The sequence below is a fragment of the Fusarium proliferatum genome (genome assembly GCF_900067095.1).
Source record: "Fusarium proliferatum ET1 genome assembly, contig: FPRO_scaffold007, whole genome shotgun sequence".
NCBI classification, from domain to species: Eukaryota; Fungi; Ascomycota; class Sordariomycetes; order Hypocreales; family Nectriaceae; genus Fusarium; species Fusarium proliferatum.
The window spans coordinates 2,519,146-2,531,187 of record NW_022194796.1 but is presented as its reverse complement, the minus strand read 5'-3'; the positions used below and the strand labels follow the sequence as shown (position 1 = coordinate 2,531,187).

Here is a 12,042-nt window from a genome sequence, read left to right as displayed (position 1 = left end):
TTATATAGTAAGTATATATAACTAAATTGCTTATTAGTTAAGAAAATATAGGGGGCATATAATATAAGCGCTTTTCCAAGTTTAATCGTAATACATTAAAAGATTTAATTAATTGCTTAAAATAGGGCTAATGCCTATTATAGTAATAGCAGGCCTTTATTAATAATATTATATTAAGTAGCAGTAATAGTTAATACTGGCTATAGTTTATAAAGTTAAAATATATAGTTATAATAGTTAAATAAGGGATATAAATATTATATTATAGGAATTAAGGGCTATTATAAAGTAAAGGAGGGAAAGTAAAAGAGAAAAGAGAGGAAAAAAGGCAAATTAGGAAATAAAGGCTTTAGCATTAAGGGAAAAACTGTAAATATTAGCAGACTAAAGCTGGCTTAGGGGGTTAATAATAGATTAAATTAGGTTATAAAATAATATAGTATAAGGAATATAAGTTAAGGAAAAATATAGATAAGTAATACTTAAGAAATATACTATATAATTATATATCTTTTTATTAATTCTTAAACTATTATAATTTTAAAAAATACTATTTCTTTTTAAAAAAAGATAAATAGCTCTATTTACTATTATAAGAAGTAATTATATATATATATCCTATAAAATATTAATTTTACCAAGTCTTGAATTTGTTTTTTAAGTATAGTGATTATGATAAATTAATACTGTTATATAAAAATGGAATGGAGTATACCTGTTATTACTTAGTTTGCTCGAAAGAGAGTACTTACACTTATATATAAGTCGTTAGACAACGAGATTACATACAACGGAAATTATAGATACTCTACAGAGTAGCGATATATGTAGTTGAGCATCAGTTGGCATCTACTAACTGATCTCTCTATTAACCAACAGTCGTAAAGAATATCGGCGAGACTTTATTATTTTATAGGGGTTCTTGTATCACATCAATCCGGGCACCAGCTTGGCGACGAATATATTCTCTTTCTTCAGTAGTTGATTCCTTTACCTCAGAAGGTAGAACAGGCCATTCAATCGTTCGCAGCTAGTAGTTGGTGTCGTAGAAACATAAAGGCTTTACATCTTTTACAACCAGCTCAGTACCTCTAGCAGACTGGGAGCAGGCCTGCTTAGTCTAAACTCAGAAATCTGATAGCGCGGGCCCGTAGAGCTAGTTATTCCCTCCATCTTCTCATGTCTACAAACCTTGAAAGCGACTCATACTTGGTATAATTATATAAAAACTCTAAAGTTGGTCATTTCCCTACTCTATCTAGTGCCTGCTCCGCTCCTACACCGATTCCCAAAAGCAAGTCCTCTGTATGCTCGAGTTTTGGTAGCGAAGATCTAATACCTGAGATCTCTCTACACACAAGGCTGATAGACCACCGCTTGTCCACATCTACAACAAGCATTCTATCTTGGATCAGTTCTAGCATCTTGAGAACAAAGTCCGAGCCGCGCGGACTATCTCTTAGATCGGCGATCCACTTAAGCCACCTAAGTCAGCAGCATTCAAGAGAACAGCATTTGGTATCGATCCTTACTGTTGTAACTGCTGGTTTAAGTTGAGCGCTCTTCTTTCCATCCTTTTCGGTTTTGATGATGAAGTAGTTGTCATGAGCGAAATTAGAAATATCCGATTCGTGCTGGTCTGCCAGCTCCGATTCAAACTCCATCACCGCATTATTTCCTTTGACATACCAAATACAAAACTCGAGAAAGACGCATCCGAGCGACCAGATATCGTACTTTTGAGAGATTGGTTGGTTTAGTTCAAGCTCTGGAGCGGCATAGGCACTAGTATATCCGTCGATACGTGGCACAAGCGACTTTGTGTGAAAAGAGTGATATCTAGTGAGGCCCAGGTCAGATATAACAAGGACGTTATCGTCGCCTTTGTATTTTTTGAACCATAGGATGTTGCTTGGTTTGATATCGCCGTGTCGTCCCCACTCTTTTATTTTGTCGGTAACATCGTTTGGTGATGATGATCTCCTCTGGATCTGCCCAGTTGTTAGACCATGTATACGCCTGACTGCATTTGCCACCCCGAAGCACTGGTTGGCTGCCCATCTTTGGATTGTCGAGCCAGATGGGTCCTTGTACGGAACCTCCTCCCAGAGATTGAGCAGATTACCATCGGCCCACTCAAAAAGAAGGTAGAGTCGCTCTCCATGTTGCAAAGCAAGTAACAGTCTAATCAAATGCTTGTCCTGTGTGATTTGAGCACGGGACCTCTGAAGAGCTTTTAGTTCCTCACGATAGGCTTGCCTATCAATCCAATCAATCTTCTTGAGAGCAAAAAATGTCATCTCATGTGAGTCCTTATTGCAAGGCATTAGCCCTGTATGATAACCTGGGCTACAAAACTTTACCTGAGATCCACTTCTAAAGTTATGGTGACCAGGGTGTATCTGAAGCTTGTAAACGGTTCCACTACCGCCAGTGAATTTGTGTTCAAGCACCTGCCAGGGTAGTCTGACATCAGCTGCCAAAGCATAGAAGCATAGACTGTTGTGCTGAAAGTCGAAGAACGGTATGCAGAACATCTTCTGGTAGATGTAAAATAGATCAACATCTGTCCGTGCCCACCCTTTGAATAGAGATGTGTTGATTGTGTTTGTCTTTTGGGATTCAAAAGATCGTTGACTTTTCGTTGAAGGCTTCAGCGGCAGGTTGCTATCGTATATACCAGCTCGAATGAAGTTGGCAAGGTATTTCCTCCTGTTCATAAAAGTTAGAATCCCAAAAAGTCGCCTTCGAGATGGTCCTGTTCGTTTCTCGAGAATATGATCTAGTATTCTGATCACCTGAGTTATGGCAACACCATGAAATGCGTCAAGTACAAGAAGTAAGATACACTCCGGGGTAAATATACTCTCGAAGGCATCAATTGGCAAATACTCCTCCCCATCTGTGCAATTACGCTGTAGGCTACCTTCAATCCTCCACTGGATTGACATGATGAAAGGAATGCCCGCTAGGTTGCGAAGCCATAGTTGATGATGCACCTCATCCCAGCCTCCTACTTTTTCAATGAGCTTGAGGTAGTCCAGATTGTGGAAATGAGAATCGTTGAAGTGGTTTGTCGCTGCGGCAAGACCCCAATCACTGACTGACGTAACATCATCTGCATCAGAAGCCACAAATTGCGTTCTTTGCGAGGAGCTTTCGTCAATCGGTTTCGTCTTTTTATCCGAGTCTGATCGTGTAAACTCTATAGTTGGAAGTTTCCAAGCAGCATCGAGAGGCTTTTGGATTCGGATACTAAGATGGTCTGGTGCCTGCGGAATGCTTGTTGGCGCCCGCCAGCTTGCCGCAGATCCCATTATTGGCTCCGCCCTAGCCACCCATACAGCTCGGCTGTTGATCCGCAAGACAGCCGTGTATGTGTTCGATATGGGTATATTAAGGATAAAAGCCTTTCTGGGGAAAGATCTGAGTCTTGAAACTTGATGAGAATGTCATTGGAAATGGCCAGGTTCCAGTAATGTCGGTCACAGCCACCAGAGTGAGTTTTCATAATCGCTTCAATTTGCAAATTGTCTCAGATCCCATACTAAATTCAACATCCCATAATAGAACTAAGACTCTGAAATTCAATAGTTTGATACTGACCAATCCAAGGGTCCGATATTGTGCAAGGGCACACACTTTCTCAATTTCATGCATCAGCTGAACTCGAGACCACCAATGAGAAGTCAGTCGCCCCCACGAAGAGAACGAGGCTGGCGGCTATTTCACTCCCATTAAAAAAACGCAGAATGTTGATCCAGTTGAAATTCAAGGGTGTGAATAAATCACGCATTTCCTTTCAGCTTGAAGTACTGCCATAAAAAAAACAAGGTTGAAATTACGGCCCAGGGAAAAATGAGTTGTTTGGGAAAGCACTATCACCAAGCCACTACAACTACATCTAAATGTGATTCTCGGTAGGGGAGGCCTCCGCTCTTGGCGAAATGATTTGCCATCGGAGTAGGGGGCCTCACATGCGGGGGCGATTTTGCGAGATAAGTGCACCCGGTGCAGTTTTCAATCCCCCTGCTCCCCCTCTTGTCAGCCGCCACGAGTCATCGACATGGCTGCCTAATCACCTAGATATTTTCAACTGTGTTCTTAAGAACTCTGAAGTCCGGAGTCTTCACATTTTCCTCCAAGCTGCCATATTGCTTTCGCTGCTTTATACATGTATCAATGGCAATATCTCGATTGACACCGGTCAGGGAGGATTCTAACGTTAAGGTTCTGACCGAAACCCCCGATCGCATACATCCTCGAGACTTGTCCAACTCTCTATCCTACCTTTACGGCGAGAAGCGTTTCAAAATTTCCTTACAGCGGAATATCTACCTCATATATATCTATTGCCAAGCAGAAGAACATGGGCTTGTAAGTCATTTATTCACATATCACGACGAAATTATGTTTAGTGCAATCTATGTGAGAACTAATACAGAACCTCAGATCTCAAACTCGGGTCAAGGACATGATTTAAAACAAAGAATTCAGGATTTCAAACTAGCTCAGCAGAAGCTAAAAGAGGCTAGTTTATACAGGATATAAGAGAAGGGTAGGAGGCTGTACCAATAACGAGCTATATAAAAGAATCAATCTGTGATATCTGCCTCATATTGATCTGGCGAGCAGATAAATGTAAAAGCTTATAACAATAAATTTCAATATCTTGTTTATACAAGTTAATTTAATAGATATCAACCCACAATCCCTCGCCATCTACACTTGTTGGCCTCAGCGACATGACCCCCACCCTCTTATACTTATTCTCCTCAGGAGCACCAAAGACAGTTATGAGAAGCACATGAATTCTTCCGCCGCCGATCTTATCAGATCCAATCGTTACGCACTTCACCTTGTCGAGGTCGAACTTTTCATCATCAAAGACAATGTGCTCTGACAGACTGGTATCATCTGTTTTAATGGATTTTGCCTTTGCTTTGAGGACATGGCTGCATTTTGGAGTCTCTGATGTTGCCTGTTGTCGAGACCCTCCATGCTGCCGAGTTGTGAAAGGGTTGTTGAAATTGCCCGACATCCAATCAACCCTGTCGTATTTCAAATCCATGTACTCGATGACGCCTTTCCGGTGGAACCATGACCAACTCGGAACTCGTTTATCTTCCTGGTATGGAATGATTGGCATAGACGATTCTTGACCGCGTTTCCAGAGGAGACCTCGGGCGAAGTAGGTGTCAAATAGACCATATGCCGTCTGAGTTTCCAATGCTCGTGCCAAGCGTGTCTCGAGACCCAGAATAGCTACAGAGCGGTCTGTTGACACTGTTAAATTGAGTCTAGTATACCTCTCGTGTAGGTCTTGTATCAACATCTGCCTCCCATCGCGATAGAATTTAAGGACAGAACTAGGAAAGTTGGCGTCGCTGGTCAAAGCGGCCCTCGGGCTGGAAGATGTCAATCATTCGACTCATGTCTATAGCTGAGCCAATGCAGTCTTTACTTACTTTTCAAGGTGTCCAAGAGTCTCGCAGCACACACCTTCGCCACACTCCCAGTAGACTTGGTTTGACGTAAAGTGAATAGTACGGCGTGAGAGTAGTCTTTCTTGTAGCACCCAACCCCGAGTACTGATCTCAGCAGCATCCACATCTTGGCGAAAGTCATCGATGGCAGGGCAGATCCAGAGCCTACCATCTTTCGTATCTAGATGTACATAGGGACGCGGCGAACGGTCGCTGAGGAAACCATCGAGTGATGACTTAGCTGCTGTGGCACTGATGGTACAGTAAGCGCCACTGAACACTTGTTCCATTTTCCCAGCCTCTTGCTCCCAGTCGATATCATCATCCTGGATGATACACAAAGAGTCTATCCAGAGATATTGTATACCCATTCCTCGAGTGACAACGATGGCATCTCGGAATGTTTTTGGTAGTCGATCAGTGTCGATTTTCGTTCTCAGCTGAGTGATGTTGCGCTTGTAAGTGCAGAACTTCTGATCCTCCGTTAACATCCCCCAACAGTGGCTTAGTGCTATATAATCGGTCGGATCAATAGAGGAAGAATCTAAAAGATGAACGGGTTCTTGGACTGAGATGAGTCGTGTTGGCATTGCCTTGACAATTTGATCTTTCCCAGAGCGACACTTTTCATGCTCCAGGCTGCACACTCGTGCCCATTCCTTCAGAAGTAAGAACTGCCCAGTGCCACCTTGATCTGGGAGTTGGGGAAGGCCCAGTCGCGCCCCGTGGGGTACTGATTGGCCTTGACATCTGATTGTTAGCCGCTACATGGTAGAGACTATAGCGAGATAATGTGCTGACATACCTGGTTCGGAGTAAACCGAGAGGAGATAGGGGGCATCAAGAACACCGATAGCGCCGTCCTTCTGTTGAATGCGAACACCTTCCAGCCATGCAATGCCTTGCTTGTCCAATGCTATCGACAGCATCGAACACAAATCGCAATTTGCTTGGATCTCGACGGGAAGGGTTGAAGAAAATAGCGGCGTCGTGTTAATGCTGCTACATCGAGCACACAAATTGTTTAGAGCTAAGTTTGAATCGGGCCTTACATTATCCCAGCCTACCAAACTGAGAAACTGTGCCGCGAACTGATTGTGCGAAGTACTCTGCCAAACGTCATAAAGTTGGCTCGCTTGCTTTGGCTTCATTAGTAACTAGATCAAAAATTGTAAATAGATGGAAAACTAACAATCTGAGGTTTATTAGTATAGTTGTTGCTTGGCCGTTGTTCACTCATCTTACCGACTGGCTATAGTTAGCATCGTCCGTTCAAAGGAAGGGTTCAGCAGCAATCCTACATTCTGTGCATTGTAAAATATTATTAATGGCATTTTTCAACGGTTTACTTTGCTAGTACTTACATACTGCACAGTTTAGCATTTAGCCTTTAATATCAATGCTTTCTTACGTTTTGGCTATGACGTTCTTGCCTGTGTCGGCCTGTCATGGACCTCGCTTGACTTGGTTGCACTGAGCCATTGCCTTGATAATTGTTATCGATTACGAGCATCTGCTCATAGAGTTTGGATGCCTCGTATCGATGTGCACCTTGGTTGGCATCCGACTGTAAAGAGACCACCAGTAGCCCATTTGTCACGAGTGTCAAGAGATCACTGTATGTTTGGTTTCCCTGGACAGCTTCATGCTTATACAGTTCCTCAATGGATTTTCTCACCTCAGGATGAATCTCATACCTATGAGACTTGTCGTCGCGTTTCCAGAAGTAATCTGTTACCGTTCCGAGTTTGTCAACGGCGTATATGCCTTGGGTGAGCCATATCAGCAGCTCCAGCATAATGCAACCCATTGACCAGATGTCGTACATCCGTGATCGTTCACCAGTCTTATTTTCTGCTGTTTCAGGTGGTTCATATCGCGCTGTTCCTGTCGGAGTCATAGTCTGTATGCCTCTTCGATTTCCAGTGTCTTTAATATGAAAGGCGGCTAGGCCCAAATCAGCGATCTTCAGGGTCCCCAATCCATCCTTATCCCTGTACCAAAGGATATTGTCGGGCTTCAAATCTCCATGCCTACAATTAATCTTATGGAGATCATTGAGTACGGAACAAAGCCCAGTGAACTGTGAGATGATCCATTCAAGATCAACCGTTTTTTCTTGATAGGCTTCCCAAAACTTGTAGAGATCTCCGCCATGTGCCCAAGGGAAGACGAGACATTTTTGGTTCTTGTATTCATAGGCAGCAATTGGCTGTACCAGGTTTGGCGAGTTATGATTCTTTAATCTCTCCAGAGCTGTTGCTTCCTGTTCAAAGAATCTGGCGATTTGATCATGATTATTTGCTGTTTTTACAGCGATAGAGGCAGTTCCCCCGAGAGTTAACTAGAAGTTATTAACTCGATGGCAATGGGTGGAGCCCATAAACAAAAAATTCATATAACAATGGATAAAACATAGTCACTCACTCTAACGTCTTCCGGGATGTGCGATGGGTGAATATCCATGCGAGATACTTCACCAAAAAACCCGCGACCCGATGGATTATAGCTCTTGAGATAAGGCAGAATCGTGTCGGTATGAAGCTTCGATCGAAACTTGTCTTTGCCAAATTCTGGTGATGTCACCATGTGCTGATATTTGCAAAAAAGGGTTCGATCGTTATTGGATGTGAAGATCGAACCAAGTTGGCTTTTCTTGACTGGTAGCGAAGCATCGGTCAATTTTTGCTTTAGGAAATTTGCAAGGAAAGATAGCTTCTCCTTTTCCTCCGACATATATAAGAGGATAAGAAATATGCGCTTAGCCCTGGCAGGCTGGAGGACAAAATTCACAAGGTCTTCCCTATCGTTGAGGCCTGAGGCTTTGAGGGCTAATTCGACAGCATTTCTTCCCAAAAACTGGTCAATTTTGGTGCAAGGGAGGAACTCGGCGTTGTCAAAGTTTTCTTTCAAGTGACTTTCGATTTCTTGGCCGCGGCCTCTAAGATATTCGATGTCGAGCATTATAACGGGAGTAGTGCTATGCAAGCTTGGGGTTGATTCACTCAGAACACAGGTTTTCTTAAATGATAAGAACGGGCGGCTTGCTTGAACTTTCGCCTGAGTTACTAAATGTGACGGGCTGGGCAAAGTATGGATGAGAACCTGATAACTATTTATTTGGCTGGTCGTTGACTCTCACAGGGTAAAGGTATTATTCTCACCGACAATCTAAACCTGCATTGAATCTGGACCAAAGGTGCTGTTATTTCAACCAGCCCGCTTTTAAGCGGTCACATATCATTGGCTTAATGCAAGTTCAAAGGATGATATGATTGCCGCCCAGCGTTTTAGCATAGCCACTCTAAATCGCTTTGCTAATCCTGTTATAGCTACTACGGCGAACCAATAAGATAAAGTATATTTTATTAACTTCAATTTCTACTGAATTTAGAGATTTATATTTAAGTAACTATAAAAGAATGTTTCTATTTTGTTTCTATCTTACCTATTAGTAATTTTTAAAATATACTTTAATTCTATTAAATTAATAGCTATAATTAATACTAATAACTGCAACGTAATATTTAAGTTTTCTAAATAGGTGGATCTGCTATTGCCGCTTTATGGCTACACTAAAGGGTTTATTATACAGTCAGAACACTTAGATTTTGAAGTAGTTCCACGATTACAAGCAGAAGCATGGAGATTATGTTACCGACGACAATGAGATATAAATCCCAATCAATTACTCTCTCGAAGTGAAAATATCACTCCCGTTATCATTTCACTGCACTTAACTTCTCACAATGCGCTCTTATCACCTCCTAGCTCTTTGCGGTATGTTCTCAGTGCATCGCCAACGGTGATCCTTAATAGCTTTTCTCGGGGCTTTTGTTAGTATTTGCCTTGAACAGACAAACTTAAGTCAAAGCCGATATTACGCTGACACTAATCGCGACGGAAAGGCCTTAGCGGCCCACTATCACACAGCTTCTCGCTTATAAGAAGCTGATGAACCTCAACGGGCAATGCGCCAAGAGAATTGACGGCAACATCCGGATCCTCGCTCAAGAATTCTGGCTTACGGACGGGCTATGACACCTGTGTTACGCCTAATCCTTAGGGTTCTGTGGTGAACGGGAAGGATATCATTAGAGATGATTAAAGCCAAGTATGCTAAATTTGAGTAGAAGGTCTTATTGATTAATGATTGGAATAATTATTACGATTCTGGAGGTGAGGTTTGTTGTGGTAGTAAGTCTATCTGTGATGTTTCTGTTTTATGGCAGTAATAGAACTTTACAGTTATGCCTTAAGAGCCCTTTAACTTCTATTTAATATAATCTGTTTTTAGTAGCTTCTTTTAGCTAAATAATTTAAAATATCATTACATCATGATTTTGAGAATTATGAAGATAGGCTTGAACGCATTTAAATTTACACCATTAATTCAAGCGTGGCGGATACCACATTTCAAATTCTGAATTTCTATTCATAGCTACTTGAAGCAACCTAGATTCCACAAGTTCACACAATCAACAGTATATACTCAAATACATCAGATATCATACCGATGGTGATCGTTCTCTGAACTTTGGGATAGGAGACCCAACCTGCTCATTGATTCGGATAATCTCCTCGAGGGTTTCAGGATAGTCAAGATCCGACTTTGCCTGCCTGTCTATGAGTCTCCGTTGCTCAATTGTGATTGGCTTCCTCTCCCATATATCCCGAAAGATCTCATGATGAGTGAGGGCGTATTCCGAGTCCACACGAACGCGATTTTGTGCATCACTCAAAATAGGGAGCGGGTTGGGCTCAGGAGGAGGACAGTCTGTTTCTGCGAGTAGGAATGCAAACAGTGCCTCTTGTTGATCATCGCGAAGCTGATAAACGCGATAAGTCTGCTTATGGCGACAGGAATGAAAGTAGATGTTGGGCAATGGCGTATCTGATGAAGTTTCTGCCCGACGGTCAAAGATTGCTACGCCTCCAAGGATACGATCCTCAGCCCAATACCCAACTATGTCAGCAACTCCATTCGGGTAGATGTCTGCATCGAGATAGGCGTGGTGACTAAAGAGGGTCGGCCGTGGCGGGACATCAACAAGGCCTTCAAGCTCAGAGGCTGGTATCCTCCAGTTGGTAACGTAGTCAATGTCTGCCTTTCCTCTTCTGTGTAATTGGAAGTCAAGCTGAAACAACAGAACGGCGATTTCATGAAGAGCTACTGCTACTAGCTCCACTAGACGTGTCTTAAAAGCTCTAGACCTAATCTCGGCATGCTGATATTTCTCAATGGTCTAGAACAGTGAGTAGCAATACGACAAAGAATATCAAAGACACGACTGACCATTGGATCAAAAGTGAGAATGTCGGAGTTCCACTGTTGATAATACTCTTGGGCCTTGTCAAAAGCCCCGGGACATAGTTCATCGTGGCATGAGTCGATAGGATGTTCACCAAAGACATGAGGGAAACGGCGCTCAAAACACACATCTCCGGTGGGTAGCCCATCCATGATTTGAGCATACGTGAATTGCGCAAGTTCAGTAGCCAAGGCATTTTTTATTGCGCCATCTAGAACATGGCGATGGCGCTCTGACTGGATATCTTGAAATGGGACACGTAGCCTATATTGGGCCGCTGCTTTTTCTTTCAGCGTCTCGGTTAGAACTTTTAGTTCTTCTGGGTCCATGGTGAAGTAATGAGAGAGCATAGATTAAGAGAAGATTGAAGAAAGATCGAGGAAGAGCATAAGAAGTAGACGAGTGGCAGTGTATGATAGGCGGGGTTATGGCTGCCTAATACCTCAGGCCCAATGACACATCTACACGTTTAGGACCTTGATTGAGAGAACTTGTATAGATCAGCCGCTACATATTACCTACAGCGAAGGAAGGTCGTGCTTGTAAATGAGTGAAATATTTAGAAAGCAAAACTATTTCACATCTCAATAGAAGAAAGGTATTATATATACAGTTAGCAAAAGTCGCTGCCTGACTAGTTGAACAACGGCTAGACTAAGAATAGAAAATACCATGCATTGTAAAGACAACAGCCCCCCTTGAACTCATCCCCAGACTCTCCTGGCCGCTAATGCTGTAATCCTCGAAGCCGAAATGACTCGGTATCACCAAAGCACTGTCACAAGTGCTCAAGTATGGTAGATACCCCATCGCATGTTAACTCCCCCAACCAGTCCAGTAAGACTCTGGCATCCCATCACACCAGCAGCGCCAACCTTTCCTTCCCACTGAAACTTCTCAATAGAGCTGTTGATCAGATCAATGATGTCCTGATTTCCGATATGGGCGGCGTTCATGTTTGATCCAGCGCCCTGTGCGCCGAAAGCACAGGTTCCGTACTGGACCAGCTGGTGGTGCTCGCCACCAGCACCGACGGTCCAGGTACCGCCACCAGCGATGTTGCGGGCGATTTGCTGGCAGTCGGCGACTTGGGGAGAGCCTCCGGAGGAGTGGTTCTCAAAGCTGGAGTCACCGCAGTCGTTGACTGACTTGCGCTTGGTGAGGGTAGAAGATGACTCTGTGATGGGGGAGGCTGCGGCGAAGGCTGCCATGAGGAAGGTGAGGATGCTGGTGTTGACGAGCAT

At 43.1% G+C, this 12,042-nt stretch overlaps 5 protein-coding genes across 5 annotated transcripts; 1 reads left to right on the top strand and 4 right to left on the bottom strand.

The window, feature by feature from the left end:
• Nucleotides 1–1,241: 1,241 nt before the first annotated feature.
• On the bottom strand, nucleotides 1,242–3,317 carry FPRO_07299 (uncharacterized protein; the record flags this gene model as incomplete). The annotated part of the gene is made up of 3 exons (XM_031218525.1): nucleotides 1,242–1,475; nucleotides 1,533–2,312; nucleotides 2,364–3,317. 3 exons carry the CDS (start codon nucleotides 3,315–3,317, stop codon nucleotides 1,242–1,244), a joined length of 1,968 nt encoding a protein of 655 aa, XP_031084375.1.
• An 865-nt stretch (nucleotides 3,318–4,182) lies between these two features.
• Nucleotides 4,183–4,551, top strand: FPRO_07300 (uncharacterized protein; the record flags this gene model as incomplete). The annotated part of the gene is made up of 2 exons (XM_031218524.1): nucleotides 4,183–4,377; nucleotides 4,453–4,551. The coding sequence occupies 2 exons, from the start codon at nucleotides 4,183–4,185 to the stop codon at nucleotides 4,549–4,551; spliced, it is 294 nt and encodes a 97-aa protein (XP_031084374.1).
• A 139-nt stretch (nucleotides 4,552–4,690) lies between these two features.
• FPRO_07301 (uncharacterized protein) lies at nucleotides 4,691–8,450 on the bottom strand (the record flags this gene model as incomplete). The annotated part of the gene is made up of 5 exons (XM_031218523.1): nucleotides 4,691–5,408; nucleotides 5,469–6,228; nucleotides 6,292–6,625; nucleotides 6,898–7,830; nucleotides 7,914–8,450. 5 exons carry the CDS (start codon nucleotides 8,448–8,450, stop codon nucleotides 4,691–4,693), a joined length of 3,282 nt encoding a protein of 1,093 aa, XP_031084373.1.
• Nucleotides 8,451–9,994: 1,544 nt separating this feature from the next.
• Nucleotides 9,995–11,127, bottom strand: FPRO_07302 (uncharacterized protein; the record flags this gene model as incomplete). Its single annotated transcript, XM_031218522.1, has 2 exons — nucleotides 9,995–10,732; nucleotides 10,783–11,127. The coding sequence occupies 2 exons, from the start codon at nucleotides 11,125–11,127 to the stop codon at nucleotides 9,995–9,997; spliced, it is 1,083 nt and encodes a 360-aa protein (XP_031084372.1).
• A 459-nt stretch (nucleotides 11,128–11,586) lies between these two features.
• Nucleotides 11,587–12,042, bottom strand: FPRO_07303 (uncharacterized protein; the record flags this gene model as incomplete). Its single annotated transcript, XM_031218521.1, has 1 exon — nucleotides 11,587–12,042. The coding sequence occupies one exon, from the start codon at nucleotides 12,040–12,042 to the stop codon at nucleotides 11,587–11,589; it is 456 nt and encodes a 151-aa protein (XP_031084371.1).